The sequence below is a fragment of the Raphanus sativus genome, chromosome 4, assembly GCF_000801105.2.
Source record: "Raphanus sativus cultivar WK10039 chromosome 4, ASM80110v3, whole genome shotgun sequence".
Taxonomy (NCBI): domain Eukaryota; kingdom Viridiplantae; phylum Streptophyta; class Magnoliopsida; order Brassicales; family Brassicaceae; genus Raphanus; species Raphanus sativus.
In genome coordinates, this window is record NC_079514.1 from 15,161,904 (window position 1) to 15,182,860 (window position 20,957).

Here is a 20,957-nt window from a genome sequence, read left to right on the forward strand (position 1 = left end):
AGCTGTTGTTAGAGAGAGGTTAGAGAAAATTAAAAAGTTTTTTTTGTGTCTTTTCGTCGACAGGTAACTTAACTACCTTTTTTCATATTCATTTTATATTAATTAGTTTAACGCCATGTGTGGAAGCACCGTGGCCTAGTGGTCAATGTTTAAAGGCTTCTACATCCAAGTTTGGGGTTCGAATCTCAGGCGACGCAATTTCTACACCAGAAGGTCTGGGTTTCAATTTCCAGAGAAGGTGAATTGTGCAGAATATTAGAGACAAGTCTTACAAAGGATCTTCAGCATGGCACAAGGAATACTGTCAGGATTGGATCTCATAGGACGGCTCAGGGTAATGCAGTCAGACATGAATTCTCATAAGGCAGGTAGAATGTTCAGCTGTAATATCGTCTATGTAATGTTTCTCGTTGTTTCTAACAGCATAATAAACCCGACAAAAAAAAAGCTTAACGCCATGTTTTGTTTTATTTTCCATATATTTTAAAAATATTTTTTTATCCATTGGAAAAAAATTGATTCAATACTTTAGGCACTTATATTTTGGTTTTCTTTTTATGTTAGAACTTTGGAATATATTTACAACCAAAATAAGCAATTTCTTATTTTAAATAAGTAACTAACAGAAAAGTTATTACTGATATCTCATGTTTTTATAGGTTTTTAGATTCATATTTTAGGTTATTATGATCATTTTATGTTGCATTTAGATGTATATATTGCATTTGCATACACATTTGCATATCACAGGGTCTAAAGTGCACAATTGGAAGTTCTGGGTCAATTCGCAAGGTCATTTCTGCAATTTACAAAGTATGAGGTCAGAAACGAAGTTATCAAAAGGCCAGGGACTGGTTTTGAAAATATGAAGAAACCCACCATTGGAGAGGTCGATTGTTCTTCTCGCCGCGTCTTGATTCCGACGGTTCCGGTGGCCACCACGACGGGAGAGATGATCACAGTTAAGACAGAGCACGGCAATGGTGGAGTTGTGGTTCAACGGAGGCGCCACGATTCGACGATTGGAGCTGCGGCGGATGAACGGAACTAGATCTTCTTCACGGAGGAGACTTGGGCTCGAGTTCGATTCGGCGCGGAACAAGCAGAGGACAAGGTGGTGTCGAGGCTAAAGCAGTGGCAGTTCAGATTGATGACGCGGTGGTTCTGTTGCAGCTATTGAGAAGGGTGAGACGAAGAAGACGAAGTCCGAGCTTGACGTAGCGTGTTGCTTAGCCACGAGTTCCATTTCCAAGTCCCTGTTTAAAAACGACATGATGCAGCGGTCCAATGTCACGCTGGGAATCGAACGGAACATACAGCGGCTTGGTGGAGCGGGAAGAAGAAATCGCTGGGAGAATACACGAAACCAATTGGTTGACCGGTTTAGTCCGGTTTGACCCGGTTTACTTCAATTAAACCAGCTCGATTTGTACACCTCTATAAATAGATTTAGACCCAAAAACCCTAATGTATCTCATTTTCTCTCTAGACTTTGCCTCACTTTGTAAAAGCTTGAATCTTTTTATCATTCTAAGGAATTTCTTCATCTTATATCTTGTTTCTCTTAATCATTAACATGATTAGCCTTGAATCTCATATGGATTTGAGGTTTATCATGGAGATTAGGGAGTAGACACATTTTGGATTCATGGGTTAGGGTGATTAAGGGTGATTAGTGAAGATCTAGGGTGTTTAGTGTTAGATCTATTTCTTTCTTTGCTTGTTGAGGGTTCTTAATGCTATTTTAGTCTTGATCATACTAAAATAGATCTCTAGACATTTCCTGCCCGAAAGGTGTATGATGAAATGTCTGAACCAACTCTTCAATGCTTTTAGTCTACTTTACCAAAGAGATTTGTTGTTAAAGAGGCTAAGATTGCTATTAGACTTGTTCTCCATGTTTGCTTTAGTAATATTCAACCTAAGAGATTAGATGCTTGAGTTGCTTTAGCAAAAGAACATTCATCTAGAGATAGAGCTTGTTTAGTGTTGTGTCTAGGCATAAGGAAAGTGTTTGATTGATAGCTTGCCACTCTAGTTTGGATCTTAGTCACCCAAAATCAAGTCCCTTGTCCCATGGGTCCACCTTAGCATTTGATTGAGTTCTTGCATTTGTTTCTAGTTTGGATTTGAGATCACCTTATTTATATTTCTAGGACCGTAGTTTGTTACCATCATCATCTTCTCGTTTGCTTAGATTAGGAGAGTTTGTGTATTCTTAGTGCTATAGATCTCTAGTTCTCTGTGGTTCGACAATCTTTTATACTATCATTTGACTTGGGAGCCTTGAAAACTTCCAATACCAAATTGGCGCCGTTGCCGGGGAACTAGTAGATTTATCATTAGGATTTCAATCTTTCTTGAGACTAAGCTTTATTTTCTTGCTTTGTTTTGCTTTTGTATAGTTACTAACCTTTTCTTCTAGCTTTTGTTCTTGCAGTGATGGCTTCAAGCTACCATGAGAAGCCACAAGAAGAGGAAGACACATTTGAATATCACATTCAAGATGACTTTGATGCAAGTATACTCACACCAGCACAACTTGTGATGTTATATGAGCTTCAGAAGGAGTACCCGGGGTCGGCAAAGACATCTCTAGCACGAAGGATCCGGTTGGAGCTTATTAAGGATCGAGCAGAGCTTGAAGGAAGGGAGGTTACAAAGTATGAGTTTAATGTTGCCTATGACCTTAAAGAGGTAATGGATTGGGCTCCACCACTCCAGCTGGAAGGTATAGAAATTTCCATTTTAGAACTTCAATTTGAGAAAAATATGCTTGCCTTGTGGTGAAAACATTGCCTATGATCATGATTCTCTTGTGCTCATCAATGAATATCTTGATATGATATGTGAAACTAGGAAGCTAGATGAGTTGAGAATAGAAAAGCTTGCTAGAGATCATATTGAAGTTTGTTTTGACAAGAGCTATCTATGTGCCTCATTTGATCTCGAATCTGAGTTTTTGATTCTTAATGAACCTAGACCTCTTCTTTCTCTTGCTGATATAGGGGATGAACTTGATGTGGATAAGCTCTTGCTTGAGATAGAAAACCCCCTTGTCAAAAATAATCATGAGAATGTGAACATTGTGTTTTATTCAGTTGATGGAGATAGAGTTGACTACTTTGTTAAAACCTCGTTTGAACCAGTAGTTGACTTTATCTTTCCACCAAATGCATTTGATTCTCATGACTATTTAAACATCAAAGAGCATCTCATATTTCATGATTCATCTATAGTGAAGCTCTTTGATGAAAAATCTGTCTATTTTCTATGGACAGTAGTGTGCTCCTTTGCGCACTTGGTTTCCTGTTCTTGTAGGAGAAGGACCAAAGGTGCATTGGCTCAGCCTTTTGATACTTATGATTAGCATGCACACAAAGTCAAGCTAGAGACTTAAAACAAGCTCACTTGGGAGGAAGTCCCATGTTTATCCATTGTATATATTTCTTTATCTTTCTTTCTTTTAAGTTGTTTAATAAGTATGGTTGAGATTTTCAGGTTGGGTCTATCTCTAGATAAGAGAAGTCTTCATTTACACTTCAGCCTATGTTTACCGGTGCAACAAACAAGAGGCCAAGGGTCCTCTACCACCCAATTCAGCCAATAAACTCCAAGTATGTGCCACTCCAACCCTGTACATATTTAATTCTCATGTTTCTTTATTTCCCTTAGATCTCTTCTTTGAGCTTACTCTCACACAAGGGACTGTGTGAAGTAAGTTTGGGGGAGAGTCAACTATCTCACATTGTTTTCTGTTTTGTCTACTTGTCATGAGTCTCATGCATTGCATTGCATATTTATTTGCATAAAAAATTTTGAAAAAAAAAAAAAAAAGTCATTTAGTTGCATCATTTGCATCTTTAGGATTTGAGTATAGAAGCATTTAGATTGCATTCATGCATTGGGAGCAAACCTTGTAAAGGACACATGTCTAGAACTCAATTTGACACCCTAGTTAAACATATCAAATAGCTTGAGCATCTCTTAAAAAAGCTTGTAAGTTTCGAGCCTTGAAAACTCTTCTTGAAACATGTTGCTTGCTTGATATTGACATTGCTCTTGAAAGCCAACTCCAATTTGAACTTGAACTTAATGAACTTAATCTCTCTTGCATATGGGCACTTGCATACTTGATCATGGATCTCATACACATTTGGGTTATTTTTTTCCGTTCATTATCCTTTGTTAACCCAAATGGAACTCTCCTACTCCTAAACCCTTAGCCATTCTTTGAGACCAACATTGATTTGCTTGAGTGAGGCCTTCTTTTTGATAGCTTGTCATGTGCAAAATCTTGAGAGTATTGGGAGCCTTGAAAACTTCCAATACCAAATTCTTCCTCTCTCCACTTCAGCCTCTCTCCCTCTCTCCTGGTGAAACAAACATGAGGCCAAGGGTCCTCTACCACCCAATTCAGCCTATAACTCCAAGTAAGTGTCACTCTACCCTTGTAAATAATTAGTTATCATGTTTATTTCTTTCTCTTAGATCTCTTCTTTGAGCTTACTCTCACACAAGGGACTGTGTGAAGTAAGTTTGGGGGAGAGTCTACTATCTCACATTGTTTTCTGTTTTGTTTACTTGTCATGAGTCTCATGCATTGCATTGTACATACTTATTTGCATTGAAAAAAAAAAAAAATTGAAAAATTACAAGCATTAGATTCAAATCATGTTTCATTTGCATCTTTAGAATTGAGTCTTGAAGCATATAGGTTGCATTCATGCATTGGGAGCTAGCCTTGTAAAGAGCTCATGCTAAGTACTCAATTTGATACCCTTTGTAATCATGACAAGTAGCTTGAACACTCTTTTGAAAACTTGTAGACTTCGAGCCTTGAAACTCCTCTTGAAACTCATTGATTGTTGAAACTTCTCATCATTGAAGCCAACTCCAAGCTTACTTGAACTGAATGAACTTAATGCTTCTTGCTTATGGTCTTTTGTGTACTAAGTCATGGCTATACACACTTGAGTTGTCTCACCTATTTTGCCAATCTTTTTGACAAACTCAAGTGGTAGTCCATTCCCTAAAACCCTTCCCTCCTTTCAAGCCATCATTGATTGTTGAGTGAGGTCTTTTTGGAAAGCTTTACATGTGCATAATGTTGAGAGTATTGGGATCGACAATGCTTGGTCTCTATTATTTGCTAGCTTTAAGACTCATGTTGTCTAGCTTCTAGGATGGGATGAGAGTGTTGTAAAGTTTGATCTTGGGAGTGTGAAAAGTGGTGAAAGAAAGGGTAGACTCTAAGAACTCAAAAGAGATTAAGGCACTAGGGATAAGTAAAAGAAAGTTCTAGCTCAAGTTTGTAAAGAAAGTCTTGGCCCCCAAATTAAAAAAAAAAAGAAAAGAAAAAAAAATGAGAAAAGAAAAGAAAAAAAAAATAAAAAAAAAATAAAGAAAGGGGGCTAGCAAATGTTAGTATGAGCTAATAGGTACTTAAAAGTGTGAAAATCCCTAGTAGACATCAAAAGAAAGAAAGAGTTCTAAGTGAAAAAAAAAATGTTCTTGAGTGTTTTGGGGAATCTTTGGGTGAGTCAAGAGAATGGGGTTTGGCATTGGGAATAAGGGTGTAATTTTTATGTTTGGGAAAAGGGTAGGACAATGGAGATTGAGCATTGTATGCATGAGTTGATCCTTTTCTTAGATATATTATGTGCAATGTCAAAGCTACTTTGTTTTGAGAGTAAACAACCTTGAAATATCATTTTAAACCTCTTGTTTCATTTTGCACTAAAGTCTTTCCTTACCTAACCAAATGATTTGGACCATTTGACCATTTGCAAGAATTCAGTTATGATTTTGCTTAATGAATGTGAGAGTTGGTTGATTGGTGTGTTTGTGGATTCTTGATGATGAGTGTAGAGATCAAAGGAGTAGGATAGGCCTTGAGAAGTTAGAGTTGAAAAAAGCTTTTGCTCTTGCTATTTGGTATGATTATATAAGGATATCATGTTGATGGCTAAGAAGAGTTTCTTTTGGTAATGAGCTCCCACTTTCATATCTCTCCTCCTTGATTGTTTTTGAAAGTTTACTTGAGGACAAGTAAATGACTAGTGTGGGGGAGTTGATATCTCATGTTTTTATAGGTTTTTAGATTCATATTTTAGGTTATTATGATCATTTTATGTTGCATTTAGATGTATATATTGCATTTGCATACACATTTGCATATCACAGGGTCTAAAGTGCACAATTGGAAGTTCTGGGTCAATTCGCAAGGTCATTTCTGCAATTTACAAAGTATGAGGTCAGAAACGAAGTTATCAAAAGGCCAGGGACTGGTTTTGAAAATATGAAGAAACCCACCATTGGAGAGGTCGATTGTTCTTCTCGCCGCGTCTTGATTCCGACGGTTCCGGTGGCCACCACGACGGGAGAGATGATCACGGTTAAGACAGAGCACGGCAATGGTGGAGTTGTGGTTCAACGGAGGCGCCACGATTCGACGATTGGAGCTGCGGCGGATGAACGGAACTAGATCTTCTTCACGGAGGAGACTTGGGCTCGAGTTCGATTCGGCGCGGAACAAGCAGAGGACAAGGTGGTGTCGAGGCTAAAGCAGTGGCAGTTCAGATTGATGACGCGGTGGTTCTGTTGCAGCTATTGAGAAGGGTGAGACGAAGAAGACGAAGTCCGAGCTTGACGTAGCGTGTTGCTTAGCCACGAGTTCCATTTCCAAGTCCCTGTTTAAAAACGACATGATGCAGCGGTCCAATGTCACGCTGGGAATCGAACGGAACATACAGCGGCTTGGTGGAGCGAGAAGAAGAAACAGCTGGGAGAATACACGAAACCAATTGGTTGACCGGTTTAGTCCGGTTTGACCCGGTTTACTTCAATTAAACCAGCTCCATTTGTACACCTCTATAAATAGATTTAGACCCAAAAACCCTAATGTATCTCATTTTCTCTCTAGACTTTGCCTCACTTTGTAAAAGCTTGAATCTTTTTATCATTCTAAGGAATTTCTTCATCTTATATCTTGTTTCTCTTAATCATTAACATGATTAGCCTTGAATCTCATATGGATTTGAGGTTTATCATGGAGATTAGGGAGTAGACACATTTTGGATTCATGGGTTAGGGTGATTAAGGGTGATTAGTGAAGATCTAGGGTGTTTAGTGTTAGATCTATTTCTTTCTTTGCTTGTTGAGGGTTCTTAATGCTATTTTAGTCTTGATCATACTAAAATAGATCTCTAGACATTTCCTACCCGAAAGGTGTATGATGAAATGTCTGAACCAACTCTTCAATGCTTTTAGTCTACTTTACCAAAGAGATTTGTTGTTAAAGAGGCTAAGATTGCTATTAGACTTGTTCTCCATGTTTGCTTTAGTAATATTCAACCTAAGAGATTAGATGCTTGAGTTGCTTTAGCAAAAGAACATTCATCTAGAGATAGAGCTTGTTTAGTGTTGTGTCTAGGCATAAGGAAAGTGTTTGATTGATAGCTTGCCACTCTAGTTTGGATCTTAGTCACCCAAAATCAAGTCCCTTGTCCCATGGATCCACCTTAGCATTTGATTGAGTTCTTGCATTTGTTTCTAGTTTGGATTTGAGATCACCTTATTTATATTTCTAGGACCGTAGTTTGTTACCATCATCATCTTCTCATTTGCTTAGATTATGAGAGTTTGTGTATTCTTAGTGCTATAGATCTCTAGTTCTCTGTGGTTCGACAATCTTTTATACTATCATTTGACTTGGGAGCCTTGAAAACTTCCAATACCAATTACATAATTTCACTTGTTATTTCATAGAAAAGATAAATAAATATATTTGTAAAATTTAAAATTAGTGATATAATAATCTGAATATATAATCGAAAACAAACTATATATTTTAGTTTGTCGTAAAATTTATTCTGTTAAAATAATATTTTAAGATAAAAAATTTGTTATAACTCAACCAAATTATTTTTTTGGTGGAAGCACTTTAAATATGCATTAGAGCTTTACCCGCACTGCCGTGAGGGTTTTGATTTTGAAATTTTAAAAATTGATATTTGTTTTTTATAATTAGTATCATATATTTTAGATGTATCACTATATAATTAAATGTATATTGGTTAGAATATTTTAGGTTCCTATACATTATAATAAAATCTGAATAAAAATGGATAATATGATTATTTTTGGTTATTTGGTAATTTTTAGGTTATTTTTAGTTTGGATACAAAATATTTAAATCAGGTAATATGGTTATTTTTGGAAAAAAATATTTGAAATTTTAGATAGATTAGTTATTTGGATATTTTTAAATTACAATACATCAGAATTGAATTCACTCTGACCAGGAGAATCCGACTGAAAAATCACAAAAAGAATTTATAGTACTCGAACGAAGTCTAATTTGAAAACTCAAAAAATCTAATACCTCAAAAAACGATCCATACTTGAACGGGTATCCGAAAGACCATATTCCTAACTGTATATTATTATATTTATCTGAATAATTAAAAAGAGTAAAACTACTATTTTACTGGTATTGAGGCGTTCTAGTTTAGACGTCATGTGTTTTTTTTACCTATTTATAAATAAATATTGATTTTATATAAATATTAGTATATATTTTATAATTTAAATTTATTAAATATTTTTTATCATGAAATTTATAAATAAAATAACTTTATAGTTTATATTGAGTAATTTTATTTTAGTTTTGAATTGTCAACCATTTCATTAAGATTTTTAAAATATACTCCAATATATTTTTTATAGTTTTTCATGGACTAAAATTTTAATGTATGATAAAAATATTATATACAGTATTTTAAATTTGGTGCAATATACTTTATATTTTTCAACATTTTGATTTCCATTGAATCTTATCTATATGTAATATAAATAAAATAATATATTTACATACTAATTTCTATTTCAATTATTTATTATGTAAATAACTCTTTTATGTGTTACTTTTTAGATATTACTAATAAATGATGAAAATATAACTACATAGATTTAAAAAATACTGTATTTTTTAAATTTATTAAATAGATACATAAATTTATTATTAATAAATAATGGAAAAATATAAGTATGTAGTTTTAAAACAGTATTGTATTTTTCACTATTTAACTGCATAATAATTATGTCTAATTACATATAGTTAAGATATATTTCAACAAAATTCAAATCATCACCATGAAGTGTATGAGACTGAGTGTACTAAAACAACAACAAAAATGCAAAATAACCATTATTCATTCTTTCATTTTTAGTTTATTTAACGTTTTACGTTACTCTGTATAATTTATTAGTATAATATTCTATTATAATATGTAGAGAGCTTAACTCATTATGATTTATTATTCCGTATGATATAAACCAAAATATCGTAAGGATATTTTACTTTATTTTACTAGTAATAAAAATCTCAAAGACTCTTATATTAGTGCATCAAAAATCCTAATACAATAATAATCCAGACATAAATAGGAAAAGTATATGAGTGTGATTGATAAAAGTTAGTGTAACCAGGGGTAAATAAATGGATAAACTGAGAGAAAAAAGAAAAAATAGATGTAGTAAAAAGTGAAATAAAATATAAATTAAGAAAAAATAAACAGAGAAAATGAGATGAAAATACACAAACTTTAATTCATGTTAAAAGAAATGGAAAACCATTGAACCCTTTTGAGCTGTATTGAACTGAAAATAGCTAAAAAACTATTTTTAATCTGTTTAACCTGATTAGTAATACAGTAAAGACTCTATAAATTAATAATGTTGAGATTTCAAAAATTTTTTAATTCATAGAGCTATTAATTTTTTAAAAATTCTCTTTTAAGATATATGTTTTAAAAGACATCTTTCATTTATTGTATTAAATATTGTTTAAAGTTTATAGAGTATAATTTTAACTATTATTATTAGATTATTGATGTTTTTGATGTATGTTAATTATATATCATAGAATACAAATTCAATTTTGTATGTAGTTCAAAAAATTATAAATAAAATTAGAGATGGAAATTATTTTCAAGAAATATAAATAATAAAAGATGTCGTATGTTTATATAAAATTTAGCTTTTAAATTTTTATTTAATAAGACTATATATAAATATAAGACTATATATAAATATATATCTAAGTATTTTTAAAATACTATTATTTTATTAACTTATTGAATTATATCATATTATGTCAGATTGTTTAAGCAAACGTCTATCAAACTACAATCGAGTTAATTTGTGACTGGAAAAAAAGGTAATCATCTGACTAATTATTTATAAATATAGTAATTATTTATAAGAGTTATAAATTATTTACGATCATAACTAGTGTGAAGTAGACTCAAACGTATTGATACGTTACGACTGATTTGAATCTGTTCTTTGGAATAATAAAAATGTCATTCATTCTTACCCAATTTGTATACAAAGAAAACAGGAATATAAAAGAAAAACACTTTGCCGTAGACGGGTAATTTCTTCAAAGACGCAAAGTCCTGTAAATTTACATAGTAAAATGAGTTGGAAAAAAAATAGTAAAATGATTTTATATAATTTCTTCAATAACTTTTTTTTTAAACAGAAAAATGTTAAACCCTGATCAATTAAAGACACATACCTAACTTTCGGATGGAGCTATAATTCACGGATAGACCTTTTCCTTGATATTCAAATGAGCCAAAAACAATAACTCATATCTGTATGGTCAGTGGAGTTTGAACCCAGATTCACCGTATTAAGTTTTTAATTCTCTTAAACACCACTAAGCCACCACCACTAATTTTCTTCAATAACTTATGGACCAGATTTTCCTTACGGACTCATCTATATAAATTGGCACCGAGACTTCCCTCTCTCATTAGTTTCTTCTGGATTTATTAAGAACAGAGAAAGTAATTAAGATATAAGATGAAGATGTGTGCATTGAGGTTCAGTGTGCGTTTAATGTTTACTATTCTATGTTTGTTCTTCAGTCATTCTTTGTCAAAGCTTGAAAGGTTGGAGCATCCGGTGACGAAATCTGATGGCTCGTTGAACATACTAGTCGTCGGAGATTGGGGACGACAAGGAGCTTTTAATCAATCTCTCGTTGCTCATCAGGTAATTAGTAACTAGTATGTGTTTTTGTTACCAAAAAAGAAAACTAGTTTATTCTATTAAAACAGAAACACAAAAAAACTTATCTATTTTTAAACAACTATTATAATATTTACTTTCCTTTTTATATTTATCCTAACTACTTCAATAATTTTACATTCATTACTTTCAGCATTTATTATACTTTTGTTACTTAAAAAACCATAAAATATATCTAAATTATAAAACAATTTATGCATACCAGTATTTATTTTTGTCATATTAAACATGGATTAAATAATTAACTCGGCTGGTGTTTATCATCTATATTATTAAATCTAAAGTAAAAAAGGAAAATAATCATTCATTCAAGTTAGAAATTACATATTTTTTGACGGAAAAAAATCTGTAATTTCAAACTTGAATGAATGATTACAGATTTTTCTATTAAGATTCTAACTATTTCTAGATTTTAGCATTAAAATATTCTAACTAAAATATATATCAGTAATTATAAAAATAATGTTTATTTATAAAAAGTAAAAACAAACATCCGCTCAAGCTCTAGTATTGTTTATTATTCAAGATCTATACTTTGGTTGTAGTGACAAAAAAATCGACACTATTGTACTCACGTTATTAAGTCAAATACAAAAAAAAGAACATTAATTTTATGGCTGAATATTTTGATTTTTTTCTAGTCTGAATTCTAACATATTAAAAGTGAAGTACAAATAGAAATAACCCTTAATTTTTCTTAGTATTTACCAACTTGTGTCATTTCCTTTAATAATAACTATTCATTTAAAATTACCATTAATTATCTATCAACCTAAATATTCTCTAACTGATAAAAGAAATGATTTTTTCAACAAAAAAAGGACTTGGAATATGCTTACTTGAATCACTTTTAACTAACCATAATTATTGATAATTTTTAAACACCTTTATCAATTTAAAGTATATAAAAGAAATAATATCAACTATTAAATGTTTTAAAGTTACAATCTCCACATATCTATCTAATAAATATGATATCAAATTTTGAAGTTGATCACCTATTTAACTGATTTTAAATTTGTTCCAAAAAAACACAATATATTAATAATACATTTAACTCAACATAATATATTTATCAATATTTTGAAAATCGGACCAGACATTGACTCAGAATTATAGTTGGATCAATGGTTAGACCGGTTTAACCGATTTTTAAAACTATGTGGAAATCTATGTCTATCTTATTAAATTAGAAATACTTTTATGAATTGTTTAGAAACACAGATAACAAAACAAAAAAAAATAATATATAATGTTGTTTGGAAACATGAAAAACAATAATATTAAAAAAAAATTGGCTTATGTTTTTAAGAAGAAAAAAATAGAAGTACATTACATCTAATCTATTAAAACTAAAATACAGTTTAGAATTAACCCTCATTTTCCCTTAACATTTACCAACTTGTACCACTACCTTTTAATAAATCATTTAACTGGATAACTAAATCAGTTTAATTAAGTTGACATACTACGCCAAATATAACGATTTGAAAAACTAATTATATTTCGGTTTGTTTTGTCTTCAGAATAAAATCCAACAATACAAGATTCTATTAACTAGTATTGTACACCAATTGTGTAAAACTTAACACATAAGTTCAAGCAATATATATAATGATTATTCAGTCCTGTACTCATCAAGAAATTGTTTCTCATATAACTATTGTTCTCATGTAAACCAATAAATCATTTACATGTTTTGGACCCTTTTTTGTAATTTCTATTGTGTGTGTTTACCGATTTTTTTCAAAAAGATTACAAGTCATATTTGATGAACAATCGTATGGTTTGTTTAGGGCTAAAATGCAAAATATATTTAAAATACTTAATTTGTTTAGTTACTATCAAAAGATATTTTTGCCCGCAAAATAAAAATAAAAATTTCGTATTCTCTTAAAATAAAAAACATTCCAAAAAACTTTTCCTATTTTACCTTAATATTTTCAAGTTCTGCTACTACTTTAATAATAGCTATTTATTTAAAACAAACAGCCCAAAATATGGGAGACCAATTAACATTCCTAACGTATTCCTAAAATTTAGATGATTGGCTAAGAAAATAGACGAATGAAATAATTTGCATATATATATTATTCACTCATATATTGCCTTCCTTTTATAAAATTTTAGGAAAAGTTTAAAATTAATAATACATTTAACTAATACAATATAATATGAAAGAAAGGTTAATATATGTTTGATTCGACATGTTATATTAATACCTATATCAAATTATTTTTTTGTAAATTACATAACACGATACGGTATCGTAATACTTGGTCTAAACAATAAACTAATGTAGTGAAAGTGTAACCATCAAATTATTATGTTTAAAATATTTATATATCTATAGTAAAGTAAATATTTGCACGGGTGTGCGGGTCAAACTCTAGTATCTATTTATAGATACTACCCAAATATAAATGATTACGTTTGATTTGTTAGTGGAAAAGTGTTTTTTTTTAAAATCTGGTTGTTTGTTTGTTTGTTTTCCATTTAAACATTCAACATTTGAGAATATATTCGTATGTACATAGACTTTGATTGAAAATGATTGAACAACAAATTCCTGTAAATATTCTTTTTTTTTAAGATGGCATCCTGTAAATACTTGTAATTGAAAAGTTGATCGGTTCATTACAAAGCATATTGCCTAAGTCATGAAACAAAGAAGCTGAAGTTTTGATTCATTAATAAAACTAACATTACAAACAATCTCCTTATAACTAACTTTTTGCTAGGCGATGAGGTAAAAAGAGTTTCAATATTAATTTTTACTGTAATTCGAATTAAAATAGCGCACTCATATATTATGAAATTCTAGGAAACCACGATCAAATGTAACTTAATAAGGAAAAATTAGGCAAATCAAGAATTTATTTATATAAACTGAATGTTTTGAAAAATGCAGATGGGAATCGTGGGAGAGCAACTAGACATAGATTATGTGATATCAGTGGGAGATAATTTCTATGACGACGGTTTAAAAGGAGACACTGATCCTGCTTTTGAAGCTTCATTCTCTCATATCTACACTCATCCTAGTCTCCAAAAACAGTGGTATTCTGGTAATATGACTTCCTTTTAATAAGTGACTAATACGTAATTGTTTTTATCTTTGAATAATAACGCGTGAGAGTTCAAACTCTAACATTGTTGCAGTTTTGGGGAACCATGATTACCAAGGAAATGTTGCAGCACAACTAAGTCATGTTCTCACCCAAAAAGATTGGAGATGGTTTTGTCGTAGATCTTTTGTCTTACTCTCAGGTTCATTTTTATTTCTTGTTTTTACTTTTCATGACGGTAATGTTGGATTTGGTCAAAGATTTGTTAAATTTCTTGGATATATAAATCATACATTGCCTTGGTACAGTCTAAACTCGTATTTAGTTAAGTTTGAAATTAAGCTATAGTAACATATTAACACTCTTTTAAATTCAAAACTTTTAAATTCAAAATTTTGATCTTTGTTCTTTTATTAGCTCCAGTAGTTTTCATTTTTTATAGAAACAAGTAAAATAAACTGTAGCAGAAGTAATAGGTAAGTTTAACTCTTAGATTTTTTTTGGAACACAAGTTTAATTATTAGATCAATTTAGTTATTTTGAGTAATATAATATGTGACTAGAATATGAATTTTCATGGTTGTATATATTATTATAAGGTACTAACTTTATTTAAATTATCTACCAATGATAACCCAAGAAAATAACATTATATATGTCATATGTGTATACACTATCACTTAATTACTCCTATACAAATTGGTTGATTAATTATAATTTCTTGGTGATTATAGGAATGGTGGAGTTTTTCTTTGTGGACACAAATCCATTTGTAGAACAATACTTCACAGATCCAGAAGACCACACTTATGATTGGAGCAACGTGTTACCCAGGGATAGATATATCTCTAGCCTCTTACATGTAATAAATTTTGTTTCTGAAAAAATAATAGTCAGAAACCTCCTTCTTGGCTTTGATATTGTCTAATAATAATTCTAAGTTTTTCTGAAAAGGGATAATTCTAAGTTTTTGCTATTGAAATATCAGGATTTAGATTTAGCGATGAAAAAGTCGCGTGCCACATGGAAATTTGTCGTGGGACATCATGGGATCAAAACCGCAGGTGAGCATGGTGTGACCCAAGAGCTTGTCGATCAACTTCTTCCAATTCTAGAGGTAAGTTGTTTTCTTGTTTACTTTCAGTTCTAGAGGTAATTATTTAACAATCATTACATGTTGCTATTTATTACTAGTATCGTTATCTTTTGCATGAAATATTTATTTAGTACTTTGTCGTAATTATTTCATTTGCTATTGAAGGAGAATAAAGTGGACGTGTACATGAATGGACATGATCATTGCTTGCAACACATTGGGTCCAACGGGTAAAGTTCTATTTACATCTTCTTTTCACCAATAGGGAGTCTTGGTTTACATTCTTGAATGAAAAAAAGAACATGAAATCAGTTTGTTTTGAATCATTTTTTATTTGAATCTAGTTGAGTTTTTTAGTTTTAAAGTTTTAGTTAAGTTTAGATGTTTACTACTTAAAACCAAAAACTAAATAATTCATTTGATTGAAATTTGTGAAGTGGAATTCAATTTCTGACAAGTGGAGGAGGATCAAAGGCATGGAAAGGAGTTATTCTACCATGGGATCCAAAAGAACTCAAACTCTATTACGACGGCCAAGGTTTCATGTCTATTCACATCACTCACTCTCAAGCCAAGTTCGTCTACTATGATATTTCGGGCAATGTTCTTCATCAATTCACCTTGTCCAAGAAGTCTAAAACTTTTGGCCACTATTAAAAGATTATTCCTCTAAAGACGGAGAGAGTGATTCAAGCATATTTTTAATTTGACTTTTCTTTTCTTTTTGAGCAAATTTGAGATTTCTTATTGTAAGATGTATCGTATCCATTTCAATTGTTGTGCGGAACATCTGAGATCATCTGATGCGCATATCATTGATTTTTTCTGCTTCAAGTTATTGTAATTCTACTTTTCAAAAAAAAGTTATTGTAATTCTATAAAACTCTATATAATTGCTAAATTGTGTGATCAAATAAGGCTTTTAATTAAGAGCATCAAGATTAGTAAGAGACTCATTGATTTTTTATACCAGTAAATTGAAACTTTAAAAAGTATCACCATTAAGATACTGTCAAATGTTTATGGAATTTTTCACAAAAACTAGATATTTCTCATGTGAGAGAGGGTTTATTTTTTCTTTTGATTGACATGTGAGAGAATCTCATACCTTTTTTCTTCCATTATTCTATTTATTTATGGAGTAGAATTGGAGATACTCTAACAAAATGAGAACATTATGCTCATTCACAATGATTGCGTCGATGGTGGAAACACACTATTTTGGTGTTAAAACATCTAAAAAAACTCTTTATTTAAGAATTTGCAAAAACTCTGTATTAGAAGATTTAAGGTAGTAGCCAAAAAAAGATTAAGGTATTATTTTCTAAAAGTAAAACTTCAAAACTTTTTTTAAGATAACATTATATATTAAAAACCACCCGAAAAGTCGGGAATCAGATCCGGTTACAAGCTCGTTTCGAACAAAACTATCAAAGTCTAAATATTTCAATCCTAGTTTCGCCCGCCCACTAAACTCGACACATTCTGCTAGTTTGATTTTCGACATTCTCTGATATCGGTAACCGTTCTCAACCATTGACTTGATTCTCAGGAAAGTGAGGTTCTCCTCATTTCTTCGGATGACGGGAGTTCCCGAGAAGTCTCTGGAGTAGTTAGTTCCCGATAATCTCCACAAAGCTTATACCTTTTCTGTCCATGAAGAGCAAGACGACCATAGGAGATGTTTTCAGATACATACCTCTTCCTTGCATATGCCACCAAAGCTGAGGAGTATAAAACGCCACCGACGCTTGAAACACAACTCAAATCGAGCAAGTACCCGCTACTGCCATCTACGGAACCTGAAAAAAAAATGAACTGGAGCCAACACCACTCATATCCCAGCTTGTCCCAGCACCTAAATGGAAAGTTCAGCTCACCACCACCAAGCTCCAAGAGCTAAGGCGGTCCTGGGATGTAAGCAAAAACCAAATGGAGACACCACGACGGGAATGACCGAGCACCGCCTCACCATTTGTGACCATTGAGAACCAAGGGCCATTTCCAATTTGTTAAAACCCATTCACGGTGTCAGTGAGTCAAGGTCGAACTATGAAGAACGAGACACGTCAAAGGGAAAAAACACCATCCCTGTGAGTAGCTGAAGACAGAGCCGTGAAGAAGGAATCCGAAGTGAAGTGTCCGAGCGAGAAATCCACAAACTGCCATAGACGACAACTTGCTACCGACAACAAGCACATTCACACAGGTCGAAACAAGGAAGAGCCCCATCTCCATCTGCGAGCAACCTCCCAAGACCCACCTCCGATCTGACAAAGCATCAGAGTTCACATGGCTACAAGGAGAAAGCACTGAACCACTCCGACGCCAGAGGAGCTCGAGAAACCAACCCCTATAGCCGAAAGAAACCCGTTAAAACCCCCTCATCAGAGCTTCAAGAGGCGTACTCGCCATACCTTCATCAACGACGCAAGCTCCGGGTAGATCGAGAACGAAAAATGATCCATACCACGAGCCCTAAAAACCGACTGCACGCCTTGAAGAAGACCGCTTCATAACCTCGCTGAGAAGCCACCAGTAGCAGAGACGTCACCGGAGACGAGAGGCCTCGCGAGCGGCTTGACCCGAGAAGAAACCCTACCGTAGAATCGCAAGCATATCAGAGAAGAAGATAGAGATCTGACGCGCAGCAAAGAGAAGAAGAAGAAGAAAAAGGGGGAGGAGGTCCTCCGGCGCCGGCACGCGCGAACACACCACCGGACGCCGGAAACAAGCTTTAATGGAGTTTTTGAGATCGAGAGAGAAGAGGGGGGAGGAGAGAGAAAAGATCGGTTCAAAGTTAACTTTAAAATTATTTGTAATTTATTCTAAAAAAATTTATATGTGTCATAATTAATGTATATCTATAATATTTTTATAAATAACTAGAACATATGTCAAATATATTACAACAATATTAATTAATAAAATATTACGCTACAATATAAAATTATAAATATAAATACATAATTAAATACTAGAATACAAAAATACCATATTATTCCCTAAAATTATTTCCGTAATCTTCATTTTTCGGTTACACAAAATTTGTTTAGCAATATTTTAGAGATATTGGAGGTTCCGAAGAAAATTTACCAGACCACTAGTGTTGTTGTAATACTTAAATGTGTGCAATAACTTTTGTCTTCATGTAACTTTAAAAAAAAAAATTATTAAGTTTCTTTTGTAATACTTTTGTTATTTATTTAATTTTATTTGTAAAATTTGAATTTATAAAACAAATATGAAATAATTATGAGATATAAAAATTGAAACAATTAAAAAAATACTTAAGAATCATAAATGTGATGTGTAATTAATTGTAAGTACCAAAATACAAATAAAAATGTAAAATTTCAAATTTGAAGTTCACTCCTCAAAACACTAAGGTGATGATTGTTTATTTGGTTTCTAGATTTTGTATTTTGTTTTTTTTTTATTTTAGTTTTTGGTTTTTAGATTTTAGATTTTAGATTTTATTTTTTGATTTTGTAGTAGATTTTAGTTTTGGGAAAATCATGAATAGTGATTTTAGATTTTGGTTTTCTGTTTTTGACTTTTGTTTGTAAAATCATAAAATAATTTTTTTTATTAATAGTAAAATATTTTTAATGGAAATAATATAAGATAAAATATTATTATCAAGACACACGTAATCTTATTTTAATTTTTTTTTTAAAAAGCAAACACAAAATAATAGAATAGAGATTTTGGTATTTGATGGTAAGTAATTTTAGTAAGAAACCAGTAGAATAAGGATAAAGCAAAAACTAGTTTCCCAAAAAAAAAAAATCTATTTGACCAAAAATTATGATTGGGTAAAAAATAGTTAGTGTAGAATCTACAAAACAGCAACTTATAAATATAAAGTTTTAAAGTTTTATTTTAGAAAGTAAAAAACTCCATAACTGAAGTCATAGAGTTTTTTTTGGAGATTGTGTGGGTGTGTGTTCCATTCTTGGAAGTTCTCTTAAATCCGTTAATGCTTCTGAATTCTCATAAAGCCTTTACATGGAGCCTTTACAATCGGCCTTTAAAGCCTTATTTTGAAAGCCCATAATCATAAAATCAACAAATGACAATAAGAACCCCCTAAGAAGCCTGTGGTGTCTGACAATTTTGCCAACAACGATGTCCACACACACACAGACACTAAACATTTATCATCACAGAGCCGTAGAGGAAACAACAGAGAATGGTGGTGTTAGGGATACAGTCTCTTCACTGGTACGTACATGGAGGATTCATGGAGAAGAAGAATAAAAAACATCTGATGAGTATTGTAAAAGCCACTGAAAGCGACGACGACTCTTCTTCTTCTTCTGCACAGAGATTCGAAGTCGATAGAGATAAAGCTAGAGAAGCTCTGAAACAGCTTGACCAACAAATCGAATCTCAAGCCGACGAAAAACCAAGAACCTTCGTCAAGACGTCATCGGAGGTTGTCAGAACAAGTAGCGGAGGAGGTTCGTCATCAATGGATCCATTCATGTTTGAAGAACCACCTGAGATGTCCGGATCGTTCCTCACAACTACAGCTTTTCTTCTTTTAGCTTTTACACTGTTCTATAATATTTTGTTCTTTACAGTGATAAAACCATCAATGGATGGACCAGAATCAGTTCCAGAAGCAAAGACAGTCGCTATGTCTGATTCTGAACTTATCCAGTTTCCACTTTCGTCTTTTCCTGAAAACACTTTCAAACAGTAAACCCCACAGAGTGTTTTTTTTAAATGCTTACATAATCATAGCATTTCTTGTATTCACTAAAATGTTATTATATCTCAGGACACAAAACTCTATTACTAAAGTGCAAAAAGTGTTATTACTTATAGAGAACATTGTTATGGTTTTCGAGCTGCAAAACTTAAATGAAGTGTCTGTATCCAACCTCAGTCCAGCATCTTCAAACTCCTTGGATTTTTTAGAAATACAGGGAACATAATTGATAACTGGTCCAAACGGTTTCCCAAATTATGTGTCACAAGTTGAGGAGACATGGAGAGTATTAGTTTCAATCACTGAGAAAACCTCAAGCGATGAACACAGAAGAGACAACAAGAGTACTCAGCCACACTGGCTGCCATCATCTTGACTGCTGATGTAACTGCGATGTCCCCCCTTCTTCCACAACTCAAACTTTAATGTTCCATGCATTAATGGGAGAGACTAAAACAGATGAAAAGCCAACTCCAACAGTATATACTAAAACAGTTGAATTCCAATGTGTTCTTTTTCTTTGACAATAATGTCTTCCTCTTCTTCGGATACCTTCTCTGAATTCCAGTCACATAGTCCATTACTATTGTCAGGGTCTCCACATACCTCCCGCCAACGTTGCCTGCAGAAACTACTTGGTTTAACCTAGTAGATTCATGGCAACCGTCAATGCTTATTATGTCTGCCTTTTTTGTATCCATTCGTGCTGCACCGCATTCAAGAATCTCCAAGCGTGTGAGTGGACAGCTGAATTCAAACAATATACATAGATGTCCAGTTCCAATACCCGGAGATCCACGAGGTAGTCCCACCCCAAAGACATGTTTTAATATCTCGAAGTTTATTTCCACTGTTGCTTATATCAAGATATGAATGAAAGACTAAATGATGCAGGCTCTCTACTTGTAACGACGATGTTCTTGATATAAGGAGTTGGCTAATGTTTGTTGATATATATCTGGGGAAGTTG

General features: G+C 32.5%; 3 protein-coding genes across 4 annotated transcripts; all 3 read left to right on the plus strand.

The window, feature by feature from the left end:
* Positions 1 to 2,432: 2,432 nt before the first annotated feature.
* LOC130511452 (uncharacterized) lies at positions 2,433 to 7,746 on the plus strand. Of its 2 annotated transcripts, none has more exons than XM_057008446.1 (2): positions 2,433 to 2,731; positions 7,667 to 7,746. In XM_057008446.1, exons 1-2 carry the CDS (start codon positions 2,443 to 2,445, stop codon positions 7,672 to 7,674), a joined length of 297 nt encoding a protein of 98 aa, XP_056864426.1. In that variant the 5' UTR covers positions 2,433 to 2,442; the 3' UTR covers positions 7,675 to 7,746. The 2 variants fall into 2 exon arrangements, with proteins under 2 accessions (XP_056864426.1, XP_056864425.1); XM_057008445.1 differs by lacking the exon at positions 7,667 to 7,746 and adding an exon at positions 3,502 to 4,152.
* A 3,063-nt stretch (positions 7,747 to 10,809) lies between these two features.
* Positions 10,810 to 16,176, plus strand: LOC108830433 (purple acid phosphatase 7-like). The gene is made up of 7 exons (XM_018604030.2): positions 10,810 to 11,067; positions 14,015 to 14,171; positions 14,266 to 14,373; positions 14,906 to 15,033; positions 15,160 to 15,288; positions 15,433 to 15,497; positions 15,705 to 16,176. Exons 1-7 carry the CDS (start codon positions 10,876 to 10,878, stop codon positions 15,922 to 15,924), a joined length of 999 nt encoding a protein of 332 aa, XP_018459532.1. The 5' UTR covers positions 10,810 to 10,875; the 3' UTR covers positions 15,925 to 16,176.
* Positions 16,177 to 19,371: 3,195 nt separating this feature from the next.
* On the plus strand, positions 19,372 to 20,006 carry LOC108830437 (uncharacterized). Its single transcript, XM_018604035.2, has one exon. The coding sequence runs from the start codon at positions 19,463 to 19,465 to the stop codon at positions 19,976 to 19,978; it is 516 nt and encodes a 171-aa protein (XP_018459537.1). The 5' UTR covers positions 19,372 to 19,462; the 3' UTR covers positions 19,979 to 20,006.
* The last annotated feature ends 951 nt before the right edge of the window (positions 20,007 to 20,957 follow it).

Excerpts from the sequence above, each read along its gene's own strand:
- LOC130511452 (XM_057008445.1), top strand. The coding sequence starts at position 2,443 with ATGGCTTCAAGCTACCATGAGAAGCCACAAGAAGAGGAAGACACATTT.
- LOC108830437 (XM_018604035.2), top strand. The coding sequence starts at position 19,463 with ATGGTGGTGTTAGGGATACAGTCTCTTCACTGGTACGTACATGGAGGA.
- LOC108830433 (XM_018604030.2), top strand. The coding sequence starts at position 10,876 with ATGAAGATGTGTGCATTGAGGTTCAGTGTGCGTTTAATGTTTACTATT. Across the intron at positions 15,034-15,159 it reads ATATCTCTAGCCTCTTACAT|GATTTAGATTTAGCGATGAA; the intron begins GTAATAAATTTT and ends TTGAAATATCAG. Across the intron at positions 15,289-15,432 it reads AACTTCTTCCAATTCTAGAG|GAGAATAAAGTGGACGTGTA; the intron begins GTAAGTTGTTTT and ends TTGCTATTGAAG.